General features: G+C 37.0%; 1 protein-coding gene across 2 annotated transcripts in view; it reads right to left on the bottom strand.

Moving 5' to 3' along the window:
• CADPS2 (calcium dependent secretion activator 2) overlaps positions 1 to 13,229 on the bottom strand; it is a 284,462-nt gene that overhangs the window by 145,368 nt on the left and 125,865 nt on the right. For both annotated transcript variants that reach the window (XM_084205822.1, XM_084205823.1), the window contains exon 7: positions 1,157 to 1,268. In XM_084205822.1, the coding sequence (XP_084061948.1) occupies positions 1,157 to 1,268 (112 nt within the window). The remainder of the gene's footprint in view (positions 1 to 1,156; positions 1,269 to 13,229) is intronic.

Raw genomic sequence — 13,229 nt, 5'->3', positions numbered from 1 at the left:
CTGTTCTGCACTCAGACACTGGTGACTCTGGTTTGCTCAGCTGCACACCCGTGGCCCCTCTGTGTCTGTCACACTGCCGGCCTGGCTCTTGCCAGGGCATTACCCCCATGCAGATCCCACCTACACCTTGACCAAGTGACCTTGGAAGCCCCTTAGAAGGATATGACATGAGGCAAGAAGTAATCCTGAAGATACAGCCCTGACCTTAACAAGGGACACAATGCATGGGACAACATGAATTAGCATAACCACCTGTGCTCAGAGGACACAAAGTGCAGAAGAGCCCCGCTCCTTCCCAAAAATTGTGCTTGCTTGAATGAGAAACAGCCAGGAGTCTGACTGTAGAACTAAACATTAAAATTTGAGCTGTATTCCATGTGCTACGTGTCAGAGGAGAAAATTTCAACAGGAGAAGAAGGGGAGATTCACAGAGCCTCAATGCCTCATTCACCCTACTCTCTTCTTTCTATGATACATTGCACTCTCGGCACTTGAATTTGGCCTAAGAAGGATAAATTTACAGAATTTGCAGAATAGTCAGAGCTGGAAGGGGCCCAGAAGAATCATTGAATGCAGCTATTAAGTGGATGGCCCATATGGCGATCGAACCCATGACCTTGGCATTATTAGCACCGTCCTCTGACTAACTGAGCCAATATCAGATTATCCTGCCAAGATAGGGAAAACACTAAAACACAGGAAAAGCTCATGGAGCACAGGAATAAGCTCTTACTTTACTCTCACATATTATCTCTCTCCCATTTGGCTCCATCCTTCTACCACTGAAGTCCTGCCTTTCCTTACCCCCATTGCTTGCTACATTTATTACCTGCCAAATCTTACTTCTCTCCATTTCACCCCTAATTTGAATAGTTAAAAGCACTGATTTGTCATGTAAAAATTAATGCTTTAAATAAGACAAAGAGAACCACCATGGATGCCTGATGTAAGTTTCTGAAAGGTAATTGAGTCAACCTACCACATTCTGAACGCTGGTAAAAGCCACCCTTATAGAAAAAAAAGCACTGTTTGATAAAGCCACAGCAGAACAGGCTGGTAATGAAGGCCTTATACCATTTTATGGCACATTTTATCAATATTCACACCTCTACCCATCATTTCTCACATATTTCTCTTCTCTGCACATAATACTCACTCTTCCCAGTTCTTTATCTTCAAGTGCCAGCACCCCGGTGCTTTCTGTAAAGAGTTTTACTTTGACAACAGGCCGAGGGTGAGTAGTGGTGAAATCCCCTTGGGTTCCCCATCTGCAACAAAAAACCAACAAAATTTAACTGGGGCTGAGCACAGGCCTGAGAGTGACAGGACTTTTAATCTTTTTGTAGAATATTTATCAATGCACTCTTGGAACTTAATTTTTAAGCTTTATGAGGAGGAGGGTGGGAAAGAAAAGGGAGGTACGTTTTTGAACATTCAAGATCAAATATCTACATAGAAAAAATGGCTTTTCTCTGTGATAAAACAAGTCAGGGCTTTTCTGTATGACTTTTGTCATAAAATATCAATCCAAAAATTTTTAATGGCAAAACTCAAAGAACAGAAATTATATCTTCATAGGGAAAAAAGAACCAAGCAAGAAGGCAAATAAAGAGAGATCTATTTTCTATGAAACATATTCACTATCTTCTGCACACCAGTCAAATTAATTTAGCAAAGAACCATGTCTCAATTCACTTCAGGCAACCACAGCATGAATAAATTAGGAGACTTGGGCAGAGAAAGCCTTTTATTTTATATTATGTATCTTACAACTTAGAATGTAGGAAAAATGTAAACACAAATGCAAATAATAGAAAAAAATATTATCAGAGTGAATATAGCTCTGCAAAATAATTACTGCCACAAGGCTCCGTGCTTTTAGAGAACCTTAATTAGGCAGACAGACTTCCAGTCGTTAATCTCTTATCTCAGTTAAGACATTTGGTTCCCCCCCTCCTCCCTGTGTGTCAGTGGTACAAAAAACAAAAGTTACACAAATTAGGTTCAATGATCTATTCCATTATCCTGGACAACCACACGGAGCTCATTGCATTAACTGATTAAACTGATTGTGATTATGCTGGTAGGTACAAACAAAATGCAAAAAGTAAGCATAGCTCCTGTTTCTCCTGCTTTTGTCCACTGTGTGAGACATTACAATTATCAGAAACTAATAAAATATAGAAAACAGATGACCTTAAGAGTATGCTCTATAAAAGGCTGTATTACACAAGCCAAAATCTTAGGCCCTCCTTTAGGAAAAGCAACAATTTTCATTTACATTCAAGAATACACTATTTCTCCAGTATTGCAATGTGAACATAGAAAAGCAATTTTCCAGCAAAGGGATCTATTAGGCAAAAGAAAATGCTTCAATTAGCATGAGTTACAGACTTCAAGACAAAGTCTAGAAAGTAATATGCAATCAAAACCAAAAAGCTTTAAGGAAGCAGCAGTTCTGTATAAACCAGTCCTTCAGGTGGCTGAAAAGGCCTGACTCTAAAAGTGAGGTTCACCACAAATTAACTGAATCTTGCACTAAATTCTGTCTTCTTCACTCTGACCATGTTAGATAGATGCTTCATCTGTCTGCGGTGTGCATAGCTTTAGCCTCAGCAAAGTGGAAATAGAAATAGGAAGTCTGACAAATTACCTTCCTGAGTGAGAGAAAACCTGTTTCAGATCACCTGATCTGATGACAGATGCGGCAGCTTCAGAATAAGACAATGCCTAGCACTACTGCTTTTCCCAGTGGTGGTGCCAGGGGTAGTTTTTGTCACAATACAGAAATGAAATTTCCAAGGAGAAAGCACCTTTATAATAGATGACATAGCTGTATTTTTAGTTTAGCCTCCAGATCCCAGTATTCAGGAAGCATGCTGCCTTGAATTTGGAAACACAATCTAAGCACTTTGATAGCTGCACCCTCTCTCTCAGCTGTTAGGTTTGTCCCTGAGCTTCCAGAGCCCTTAAACTGTGCATGCCATATTGGACAGCACCACACAAAAAATCCAAGAGAGACTCCCAATAAAATAACAAAACAAACCCAAACCCTCTCTACAAAAGTCTAGTGCCAGCATCAATTCATAGAGAAGAGAAGAGAAGAGAAGAGAAAGAAGAGGTCGTGCTGACTGAAGGGAACAGCCCCAGCCCATTCAAGGAAGAGAACACCACCTGCAGAAACTCAGGTGCTGCAAGCCCAGCAGCAGGTGCGTGCTACAGCATTTGCTGGGGTTTGAGCACCCTAGCATCAAATTCAATGAACTTCCTGGAAAGTGGTGCAGCTTTCTTTGGAGATCCAGGCTCCATTTCTGCAGGACACGGCTGGCAGGGATGGGGCACACATGAGCCTTGCCCAGGGAGCCTGAGAGAATTTGCTCCTTCTCCAATCTAGAGGCATGGTAGAGACTGATGAGAATGGGAGCAGTGTGGGGTCATCCACCTGTTTTTGGCACTTATGTAGTACTAGAAATCACTTTTAACACTGAATCTGATCACCAGCCTTGACTGACATCCTTCTCTCATCCCTTCCATCAGCAGCAGTAAGAGAAAATCTTGGGCTGAAAAAGAATGGTCTGAATCAATTCCTAAAGCTTAATTAATGTTCATAGTAGAAAATATTCCCTGCACTGAGCTGCATGCTCCTGGACAATTAGGACTTCCATAGCTTCTCAGGAACATTTCTTTGGAAATGAATTATCTGTCAGAGCTGATGATCACAGAATTTACTAACTAGGTCTTAATGGCATTCCTCACAAAAGAGCTCATGAGAAATCATGTTCTGTTAGAAAAGGCAAATCCAAGATTGCATCCCTCACTAACACACTTACTTGTGGGCATCTGATGTTCCCATCAGTTGCCAGTATAACAGCAAAGAACAAGCAGGTCATCCTTTTGTTCCTTGAGTATTACTAGAACACAAGTCCTGTTTCTCTAAAGCTTCATGTTTTTGCAGAGGTACGAATTCATAGAATTTGAAATCAGCAGCCAAAAGGGTGGTATCACGTTGATTTTAGTTTGCTCCTTCCAAGAAAGAACATAACAGACCCAATACTCCAAGCAAACTGACTTTATCTAGATAGATTGAGTTCATCTATATGCTGTACATTTAAAAACACATTATTACGTTATTATGCATACTCTTAATACATCAGGCAACAACTGAAGCAGAAGTCAGAAATGACAGCCTAATCCAAACTCCAACTTGTAGTCTAGTATGAATGTTCATGTTAATAACAATTTGCAATTTGCCTTTTTTTTTGTTTTGTCAGTATGAAATGAGGTGGAACAATAAATGGCCTTTCTGGCTCTGGTTGGCACTGTCGACATCTCGTAATAAACTTCAGTTCTGTTAGAAATAAAAATCTGATCTGTAAAGAATGTACCATGAATATAACAAGATACCAGGAACTCAGTTTTTATTAAGGATGACCCAAAATAAAGGAAAGACTGAGTAAAGCATGCAGGTGTACATAAGCTATTTTTGAAACACTCTCTACTGTTTTGAAATTATATAGGTGTTTAAGATCTGTCGGATTTCAACTTTATTTTCTCCCCTGGTTATTTCTTTTATGACAGCTGACCAGACTCCAGTCAACAAATCAACAATTTGTTTACTCTTCCTGTTTATGAATAATACTTCATTTTAACCGAATTCCATTTAAATGGATATCACACTTTCAGCTTCCATATCTGAGAGTAAAAAAAATGATATCAGATTTTCAGCATACAGATCAATTGAAAATTCATTACAACATACAGGCAAACAATAACTTTGAATAAGGTACTGTCCTATCACCAGCTGTGACTAAGAACTGTGTAATTAAATTGCATCAATCTTAACTGTAATGCCAAGATTGTAAATACAGTACTCCTAGACAATAAATAAGATTTTACTGAATCACTTGTTATTTCCACTGCAAAATTCCATCCATTTTCTCCATACTTTTGGATATTTATTCTAGATCTAGATATCTGTTCAAGAAGCTCGTGAGTTTATTGGTGAAAATAGGCTAGGAGGATACCTAATAATTAATGAATTTATTACCTGAATAGTAATTATCATGATGAAAATCTTGATCACCATTACTGTGATTTCTTGTTTCAACTATTAGATTTTATGTGCTAGGATAATTGCCTCCACTTTGTTTCTCAAAAATTTAATTCTTTTCTTCCAAAACAAATTTGCTGCCTGCAAAACCCATTTTTTGACTCCTATTAAAGCATTAATACTTCTGGTTTTTGCATTTCCTAATCTTTTGGGAAAGAACATCTCCTTTAAATGTAAAAGCTAAGCTGCTATGTATAGGTCAGACAAATCAATGCCAAGTTAGGGTTTGCACTCTGATATTTCTCCTGAAGAAAATACAGTAATTCCTGGAAAAGATTTTTTTCTGAACCACAGATACCGAAGTCAACCACCATATTAAAGATTGTTCACATTATTCACAAGTCAAAAACTTTTAAATTGTTTAATTGAACTCCTTTCTGTATTAAATAGGAACTAACAATGTGGTCTCCAGAATCTGAATGCTGAATAAAAAAAAGCTGCTTTTCTTTATATTTTAACTTTCAATATCAATAACTGAAATGGTTTCTGCATGAGAATAAATCTTACAGCTGATTTTTACTTTACAAGTGAACCTGTAGGTTGAAACCTGGCTTTCTGTGAAAAGAGAAGCAATTCCTTTGTGCCATTTTTTGATCTTCTTTAAGTATTTTGCAGATAATTTACTTACAGCTTGCTCTGCTATGGAGCTCCTGAAGGAGGGATGGAAGAAAGGATGAAAGATCAAACAAATTAATACATCTATCTTATGAAACTGGTATTTGCAAACAGTGTACCTTTAGTAAATCTTAACTACAAATCAAAATGCAATGCTTTGTGTTTGTAATAGCACATGTTTTAACTAGCAAATGTATGCAAATGATGGAAACAAAAAACCAACCACCTCCACACCTCTGAAGGAGCCATTGATTTTTGAGTACTGGTCCAATGACTCTTGCTAATGTGAACAATTTTGGTGCTGAAAGTGTTCAAATGGGAAGTGCAAAATTTTAGAAAAAACAAGTATGGATCTCATGCAATATTTATATTCAAAAACTACCATGGTTGTTTTTTTGTTTGTTAAATCTTGCTAGGTAAACTGTTGAAAGTAACAATAATTCCAACACTAACTACTGCAGTGAGCTCACAGTACTGCTAGCTGCAGCCCATGTAGCAAACTGGATACCTCTCAAAGTACCAACTTTGAGTCTGAAAACAACCCCCTAATTCTGCCTCTTCAGGCTCTCATTTCACCACATAATTTTCCTCTGTTTAAATAATTTTACTGCTTTTACCTACTCATTCTCTTTACCATAGAAACTGCAGTGATTTGATGTTTGTTCATCTTTAACCATAAGCCACAGTCTTTTCACCATATTTCTCTGCTGCTGTCAGAGGTACATGGGTTGATGTAGTAATTAGAGACAAAATATATTGCCAAAGTTTATTTCCCTTCACTGCAAAAGTACCTACTGCCAGCAAGAAGGTGAATGTTTATTTCAGCTGAAGATTTATCACTGTGTCACAGAAACCCCTCTAAGGGAATTTATTCTTCTACTTCAGTTTGGAACACATTTCATACACTGGAAACAGCAGCAAATTTCTCTCTCAGGTTTTCCATTTAACTTATGGTCTCTGTTAGTCAAAACTTTTTTTATGAGATCATGGGGGTGAATGTAATGAAATTTATTATTCTAAGCAAAGATCTAGAAATTTTATTTTAGCCCTATTTATTGGAATACTTTATTTCTGATAAAATACCAACTCTACAGAATTTTTACACCATTTTTTGTCCTCAGCAATATGGAAATCCCATTTTAAAAACAATATCAGAGTGTATTGGTCTCCTTGTTGCCACCTTTTGCATCTTTCTGGGTTTGATTTTGGATTTAAGTCTTCTACATATCCTCAATGTGTTTCTTAATTATGAATTAAATTACCTTAAGAGGCCTTCTGGAAGAATTTCTTATTTGCTATCCAAACAGGGATGTGGACAGAGCTGGAATGAGCAGGAAGACTCACCCAAGCCAGTTTGTTAAGCATCTTACTGCTCCACAGGAGTAAGAGATTTACCAGCCCTTCATCTTTGCACATCTTGGAGCTGGAAATAGGATGGTGATGTCTCTGCAATATCTTTGTGTTTCAGCTGTGTCAAGAACCTATGCCAATTCTGCTGTTTCTACTTTGTTTAGAAACAAGCTAAAGCCTGTTAAACTTGTTTAGCTGTATAAAACCAGGTATCTTAACCCTCAGGTTAGAAATCACATTCACAGGGCAAGCTGTATGAAGTACCAGGAAACTAAGGGACAGAGGAGGCTCAGCACCTGCTGACACATCCAAGAACAGCAATACATTGAAGCACTTCAAATCCAGGTCTGAAAAACCTTCTGTTGTCAGTGAAGGATTGTGTGAGTGTGGAATTTATGAAGTGCTGTATATTACTACGTCCAACTGCACAGATACAGAGAGAGAAAATGTGAGACCGTGAGACAGCCAGCAGTGCAAGTCACCCCACAGCAATGTGACAATAAATCTATAATTTGACAAGGAGGCTCCACTCACACAAATAAAAATAGAGTTAAATCCATACTTATCTGATTTTGGTGTTTTTACTGAGACTCCTAAAGAGAGTATTAGTTGGTGCTAATTGCTACTTGTTCTTCCCCGCTGATACTTGGAAAAATATCACAAGCATTTCATTTTCTCTTCTGAGCACAAAATGACTCATCCATTTGTTAATGATTGACACCAGGATGCTACACTAGAAATCATAGATTTAACTCTAACAGCTGTCTCATACAGCCCAAAAGCATGTTTATTTTTTTGTTATGACTACCATACAAAATAATATGAACATTGAAGCTGCTCCCTTTGAAAAAGGGATAATGAAGGCTACTGCACATGCAACAGAAGTTTATTGTGCACCACTAAGGATTTAACAGGTAAAGACCATTCCTTATATGCAACATTACAACCACTAGTTTTATTTATTTAGTTATTTAGTTAGTTATTTAGGTATGCATTCTCCAGTACATCAGTGAGCTCTGGAATTAATGCTTGGAGCCTCAAGGGAAAGAGCTTGTACTTCTATAATGCTTAGAATGCGATTTACCTTGCACATGTTTTCCCTGGAAAATTTTTTTTCTTTTTCTCTATTTTAAAATTACTCATTTATTTTAATGGAAGAACAAAGAGCATTTTTTGCTCGCTCAGAGCAAGCACATTAAACTGCAGCTGAAAAGCAAGGCATAAAGAAAGTTCTAAACAAATCATAAAACCTTTCCCAGAAGAAGCACAGACAAGCTGCACGCTCAGGCAAACTGAACCATGAAGTACCCATGTGTCTGGCCTTTCATTGCTGACCTTACCTAATCCTCTGTGACTCTGCTCTTCCCTGTGTAACTGTGACTTCACTATTTTAAGCACAAATCTTGAGGAGACTACAGATTCATTGTTTTACAATCCCTATAGAAGAAACACTGATACTTTGCACAAATGCTTTCTCTATTTAGGTACTACCTTATGGACTGTCAGCTGTTGAAGGAGAATGACAGTGGTAATGGTTTTAACCTGGAGGTTCCAATCAAAGTGTTCCTGAAGCTACAAAATGTAGATAGGAGAAAAATAAATTGTTCTACAGAGGTGGATGACAGGGGAAAGGGAAAGTACAGCGAAAAGGGAAGTCCTGGTATAAGCATGGAAAGTCACACAATTACTTTTAAAGGTCACCTTTGATTCCACCTAAGCAGAGGCTACACTACTGTCTTTTACCCTTTATCATTTATTTCTGTCTATATGGGAACTTTTGACCCAGCACACTAATAGTTTGAAATGCAGACTAACAAACCATCTCTTCAGCACTTCCCTTCCAGAAAATTTGTGTCCAGCACCTGCAGCTACACACACTAAGCAGCCCATTGCTTAATTTCTGAATGCATTGCTGAGTTACTATCTAGTGTATTCACTCAAAAAAAAAAGTAAATATTTGGGTAATTTTTTCTTTTTCTATGGATTCAGCAGCAAAATTAAGGGGCTTTAGGGTGATTGTTACAAAACACTGGGAATCCCTTCTTGGAACTTTTCTCAAGGAACAGAAAGCTCCAAACTGTAATTTCAGCCACAGCAAGGATGAAGTGTTTTGATGGATATGCTATATTGTAATGCTCCTTTATACAACTAGACTAATATGAAAGGAAAAAAAGAATAATGTGTTAGTATGCAGATTTTTTTTTTCGAGGATCTGGTTTAGGTAAATTAACAACTGTTTTAAATAAAGGAATGAACAGAACTCGAAATTACTGTTTATCTGAGAGCTAATAATGATCTATGCACAATGATGTATTTATTTTTAAGCATAAAAATTATTAATATAATGAGAAAATACTTGTAAAAAATCACAAGAAAACTGTGTCTTGGTTTTTTTTTTTTTTTTCAAATAAAGAGGTATCTAATAGAAACCAGAAGAGGGGGTCCCGTGCATAATAAGCACCTAAGTAAAAACACTCATTTAGGCTTCCTACACTGAAAAGAAGAAAAGTGCACTCTAACAGTACAGAATGCTATTATGACAAGTATTGTCATTACAAACATAAAACAGTATGAATAAATTATTAGTCTTGCTTTCCCATCTCACTTTCAATACAGGCAACCAAGACACAAGCCAGGGTAAAAATTTTCATGGGTATGTATCTAGACTGACACACTGCCAGGTGCTGGCAAGCACTGGTACATATTAAGTGAACATTTCATGAGAGGCATTATAACCTCTTGTTTCCCACCAAGGTTCAAACCCACCGAGAGACTGATGATAGGCACAAGGGCAAGACATGGTGATTTATGCTCTCCAATTTTCTATACGCATAGTTATTTCACTTTTTCCTTGAGATAGTTATGAATCCATCATGATACCGTTAGAAGTTGCAACTCCTATTTACTTCATGCTACTTTGCATATCTGTGATACTTTAAACCTTCAAAATCTTGTACAAACATTGATAAACTCACAGTACTTTGATGAAGCAGGCAGATGCTGTCACATCAGTCTAAAGATGTGGGAAAACAAATCCCAAACTAGGCTGACCTACCTAGGCCTGCAGAGTCTACCAGGAAAGAGCCAGAAATAAAATCAGAAAATGTCAGTATTCGAGTTGGCATAAGACCAGTTGATGTGTTTTATTCTGAAACTCCCTTTTACTGCTCTTTCTGACTCATACTGCTCTTATCAACTATCCACATTACCCTGCCTTTGTTTTTGCAGTCCTCCTACTCTCAATCCACTGGTATTGCTTTCAAATAGGCCCATTAACCTGTAGACTCACACCTTAAATGATGTATAGTTATTAAGAAATTTCAGGATCTATAAATATATTTTCTACATCTGTTCAGTGGACTATTCTGTCTTCTAGAAGTACTGGACCTCTCGACACCTCTGAGGATCAATACACATACTAACACAGTGACAGCAAAGAAGGTCTGCCCATAGTATGGTGAAAAACAGTTTCCTGAATGTCATGAGCATTTGAGATGTATAAAGTGTTCTTAGCCTGAACAGGATCCAAAAGCAGAAACTTCTTTGTTTCAAATCCTTTTTCTCAAGATTTCTCTTTAACTAAAACAACAACCCTAAACTAAATTAGGCTGTAAAATGTGTTCCAATTAAAACTCTGTATCTCGTAAAATATTTTCTAGTTAATTTGAATGTACCTGTGTCATACTTACAAGACACTTGAAAGGTTTCTCCAAATCAAGATACAAGAATAGGATATTTTTAAAACATAAAATTGGACATTTAGGTCATTTCAAAATTTAAGAAGACTCCAAAGGAATTGTTTTCATGTCAGCTATTGTCCACAGACAACAATTGAATTTTTCCAAGATAAGACAGGTGCAGACCACTCTGAAACACAAATTTCAAATTCACTCTACTGAAGTATTCCAGGAGAAGAAGGGAGGTAATCCTTCTCCCCCACCTTTTCCTTTGACAGACACATCCCTCAAGAAGATACTTTCCAGGCTGCCCTTGCTTCAGCTTGACCCAGCCAGAGACCAGGTAGAATATTAGAATAAGGCTTATCCTCATCAAAACCATTTTGCTTACAAGCAATATTTAATTAACTTTGGCTTCACCATGCTATTCATAGCCAAAGGCCTCCCAGTTTTAAGTTGGATCACACATCAGCATATGCTTCAGTATGATGTCATAGAAAGCTTGTACCTGTCTGCAAAATATCAGTTGCATTTGTTGTGGATCAGGTGGGAATGAGAATGGAAACAGATACAACTTGTGCATTAAGCAGTGTGTAAACAATCTTACTCCAAGCTCTGATTGTTATAGTGAAAGGCATGGGTGGGACATGCATCTTCTAACCCAAAGATTTCCAAAATGCACTCTGAAATAAAACTGGTATCAGTCTTGCAAGAGACATGTAACATAATAGCACATTTTAAAAGAAGACAGATACATAGCTATTCTTTCCAGTGGTGCCTCTGGATGAGGAGGGTTAATACTCTCTCAATATGCTATATGTATTATATAGGATATATATACTATATACCCTAATATATGCCTTGGTGACATAAGGATTATGTTTAATGTTAACTATCCAAATAGAGCAGGGAATACAACTAACCTTAATTACCTCCTTTCATCCCAATTTTTTCCATGCTATGCTTCATTATCTGAAAACAGAATATTCCCTTCTAACAGTAGTGGCTTTCACAAGTCCCTTAGATAGAACAGACTTAGACTATTTTGGGAATTAATCATAGAATCACCATAAAATTTAGGCTGAAAGGAACCTCTGGAGGTCACCTAGTTCAAACCCTGTGCAGAGCAAGAACAGTTAAATTAGGTTACTCAGGTCATTATCCGCTGGAGTTTCAAATGTCTTTTAATATTGTGTCTGCATATAATTCATATTTCTCCGCAATAAGAGAGATGAAAAATTTCTTCTACAATGTAAAACAGTAATCAATGACAGATCATAAAACCAAGGCACCAAGTGAAACTTGGTGAAACTCTTTTTTGTGAAACTTTTCCATCATTAATCCAGAAGACACATTGGGATAAATGTTTATTCTTTTTCTTCTCCATCATTTCCTTTGCAGAACCAATGAAACACAATTGGATAATTTCCTATTGTTAATTTATTTTCTTCCCTCTTAACAGCTGGATAACAAACATATACAGTATTCCATCAATGCACTCAATTTTTTGAAAGATTGTTTCTTCACTGTATTTTGTGACTTGCTCCAAAAAGAAACACATACTGATATATGACAAGATGAACACAATAATGGAATTTTTACTTTAGAGATATAAAGGTGAATTTTAGAGAAAATTATAACAATCCTTACAACAATCCAACTCAGTCAAGCCTAGTTTATGAAAGCAGACAGACTTTGTTTCCAGTCATGATCCCCACTAGTCCCCTTACAATTCCAAAATACTATTAAAGGACCATGCTCATCTTCACCAAGTTTTCAGCATTGTCTACATCAGCATAATTATGTCTCTCAAGCCTGTGAAATGATATTACTAAAAATACACAGATGTTCTCTAACATATAACCTCATTTTGTAAATGTTGCTTAAAATGTTGCTTTACAACTTGAAGAAAATAACTCTGCATGCCAAAATTAGGATGGACTACTTTGTAGCTGATCTGTGCAGCAGATTTTGCAGCGCCTAGCTGCAAGTAGAAATCTTTCAGAGGCAATAACCAGTCAAAAGAACGGGTGAAAGTAAAAAACCCTGATCAAGAAGCTAAGTCCTAAAGAAAATTCATCCTCAGAAGATACAATAGGAAGCATATGAACCGAAAGCAAAGCACAGTTATATCAGGTACTATGAAAATATATATAAAAAATTTCAATAAAAAAGGCACCCAAACAAGGAACAGAAAACCCTGTAAACACTGAAAGGAGAGTTAGTCAGCTTGCCAGCAACAGAAAAGTTTGATTACTGCCTCTCTGATCAGCCATAACTCGTATCACTGTCCCACCTTTCTTCCTATGTATATTCTCTCATTTTCTATTTAAAATCCAAGCAAGTAAAACTTCTTCATTCTACCTTTTCTCTCATGCAAAAGCAAGAAAGAGAATTCCTACACATTAATATGAGGAATGACTGCAGAAAACTAACGGTACAATTAAAGTATTACTGAATGAAAGAAACTTCATTTA

Source organism: Fringilla coelebs, assembly GCF_963513975.1.
Source record: "Fringilla coelebs genome assembly, chromosome: 5".
Classification (NCBI taxonomy): domain Eukaryota; kingdom Metazoa; phylum Chordata; class Aves; order Passeriformes; family Fringillidae; genus Fringilla; species Fringilla coelebs.
This window is presented reverse-complemented; position numbering and strand designations above follow the sequence as displayed.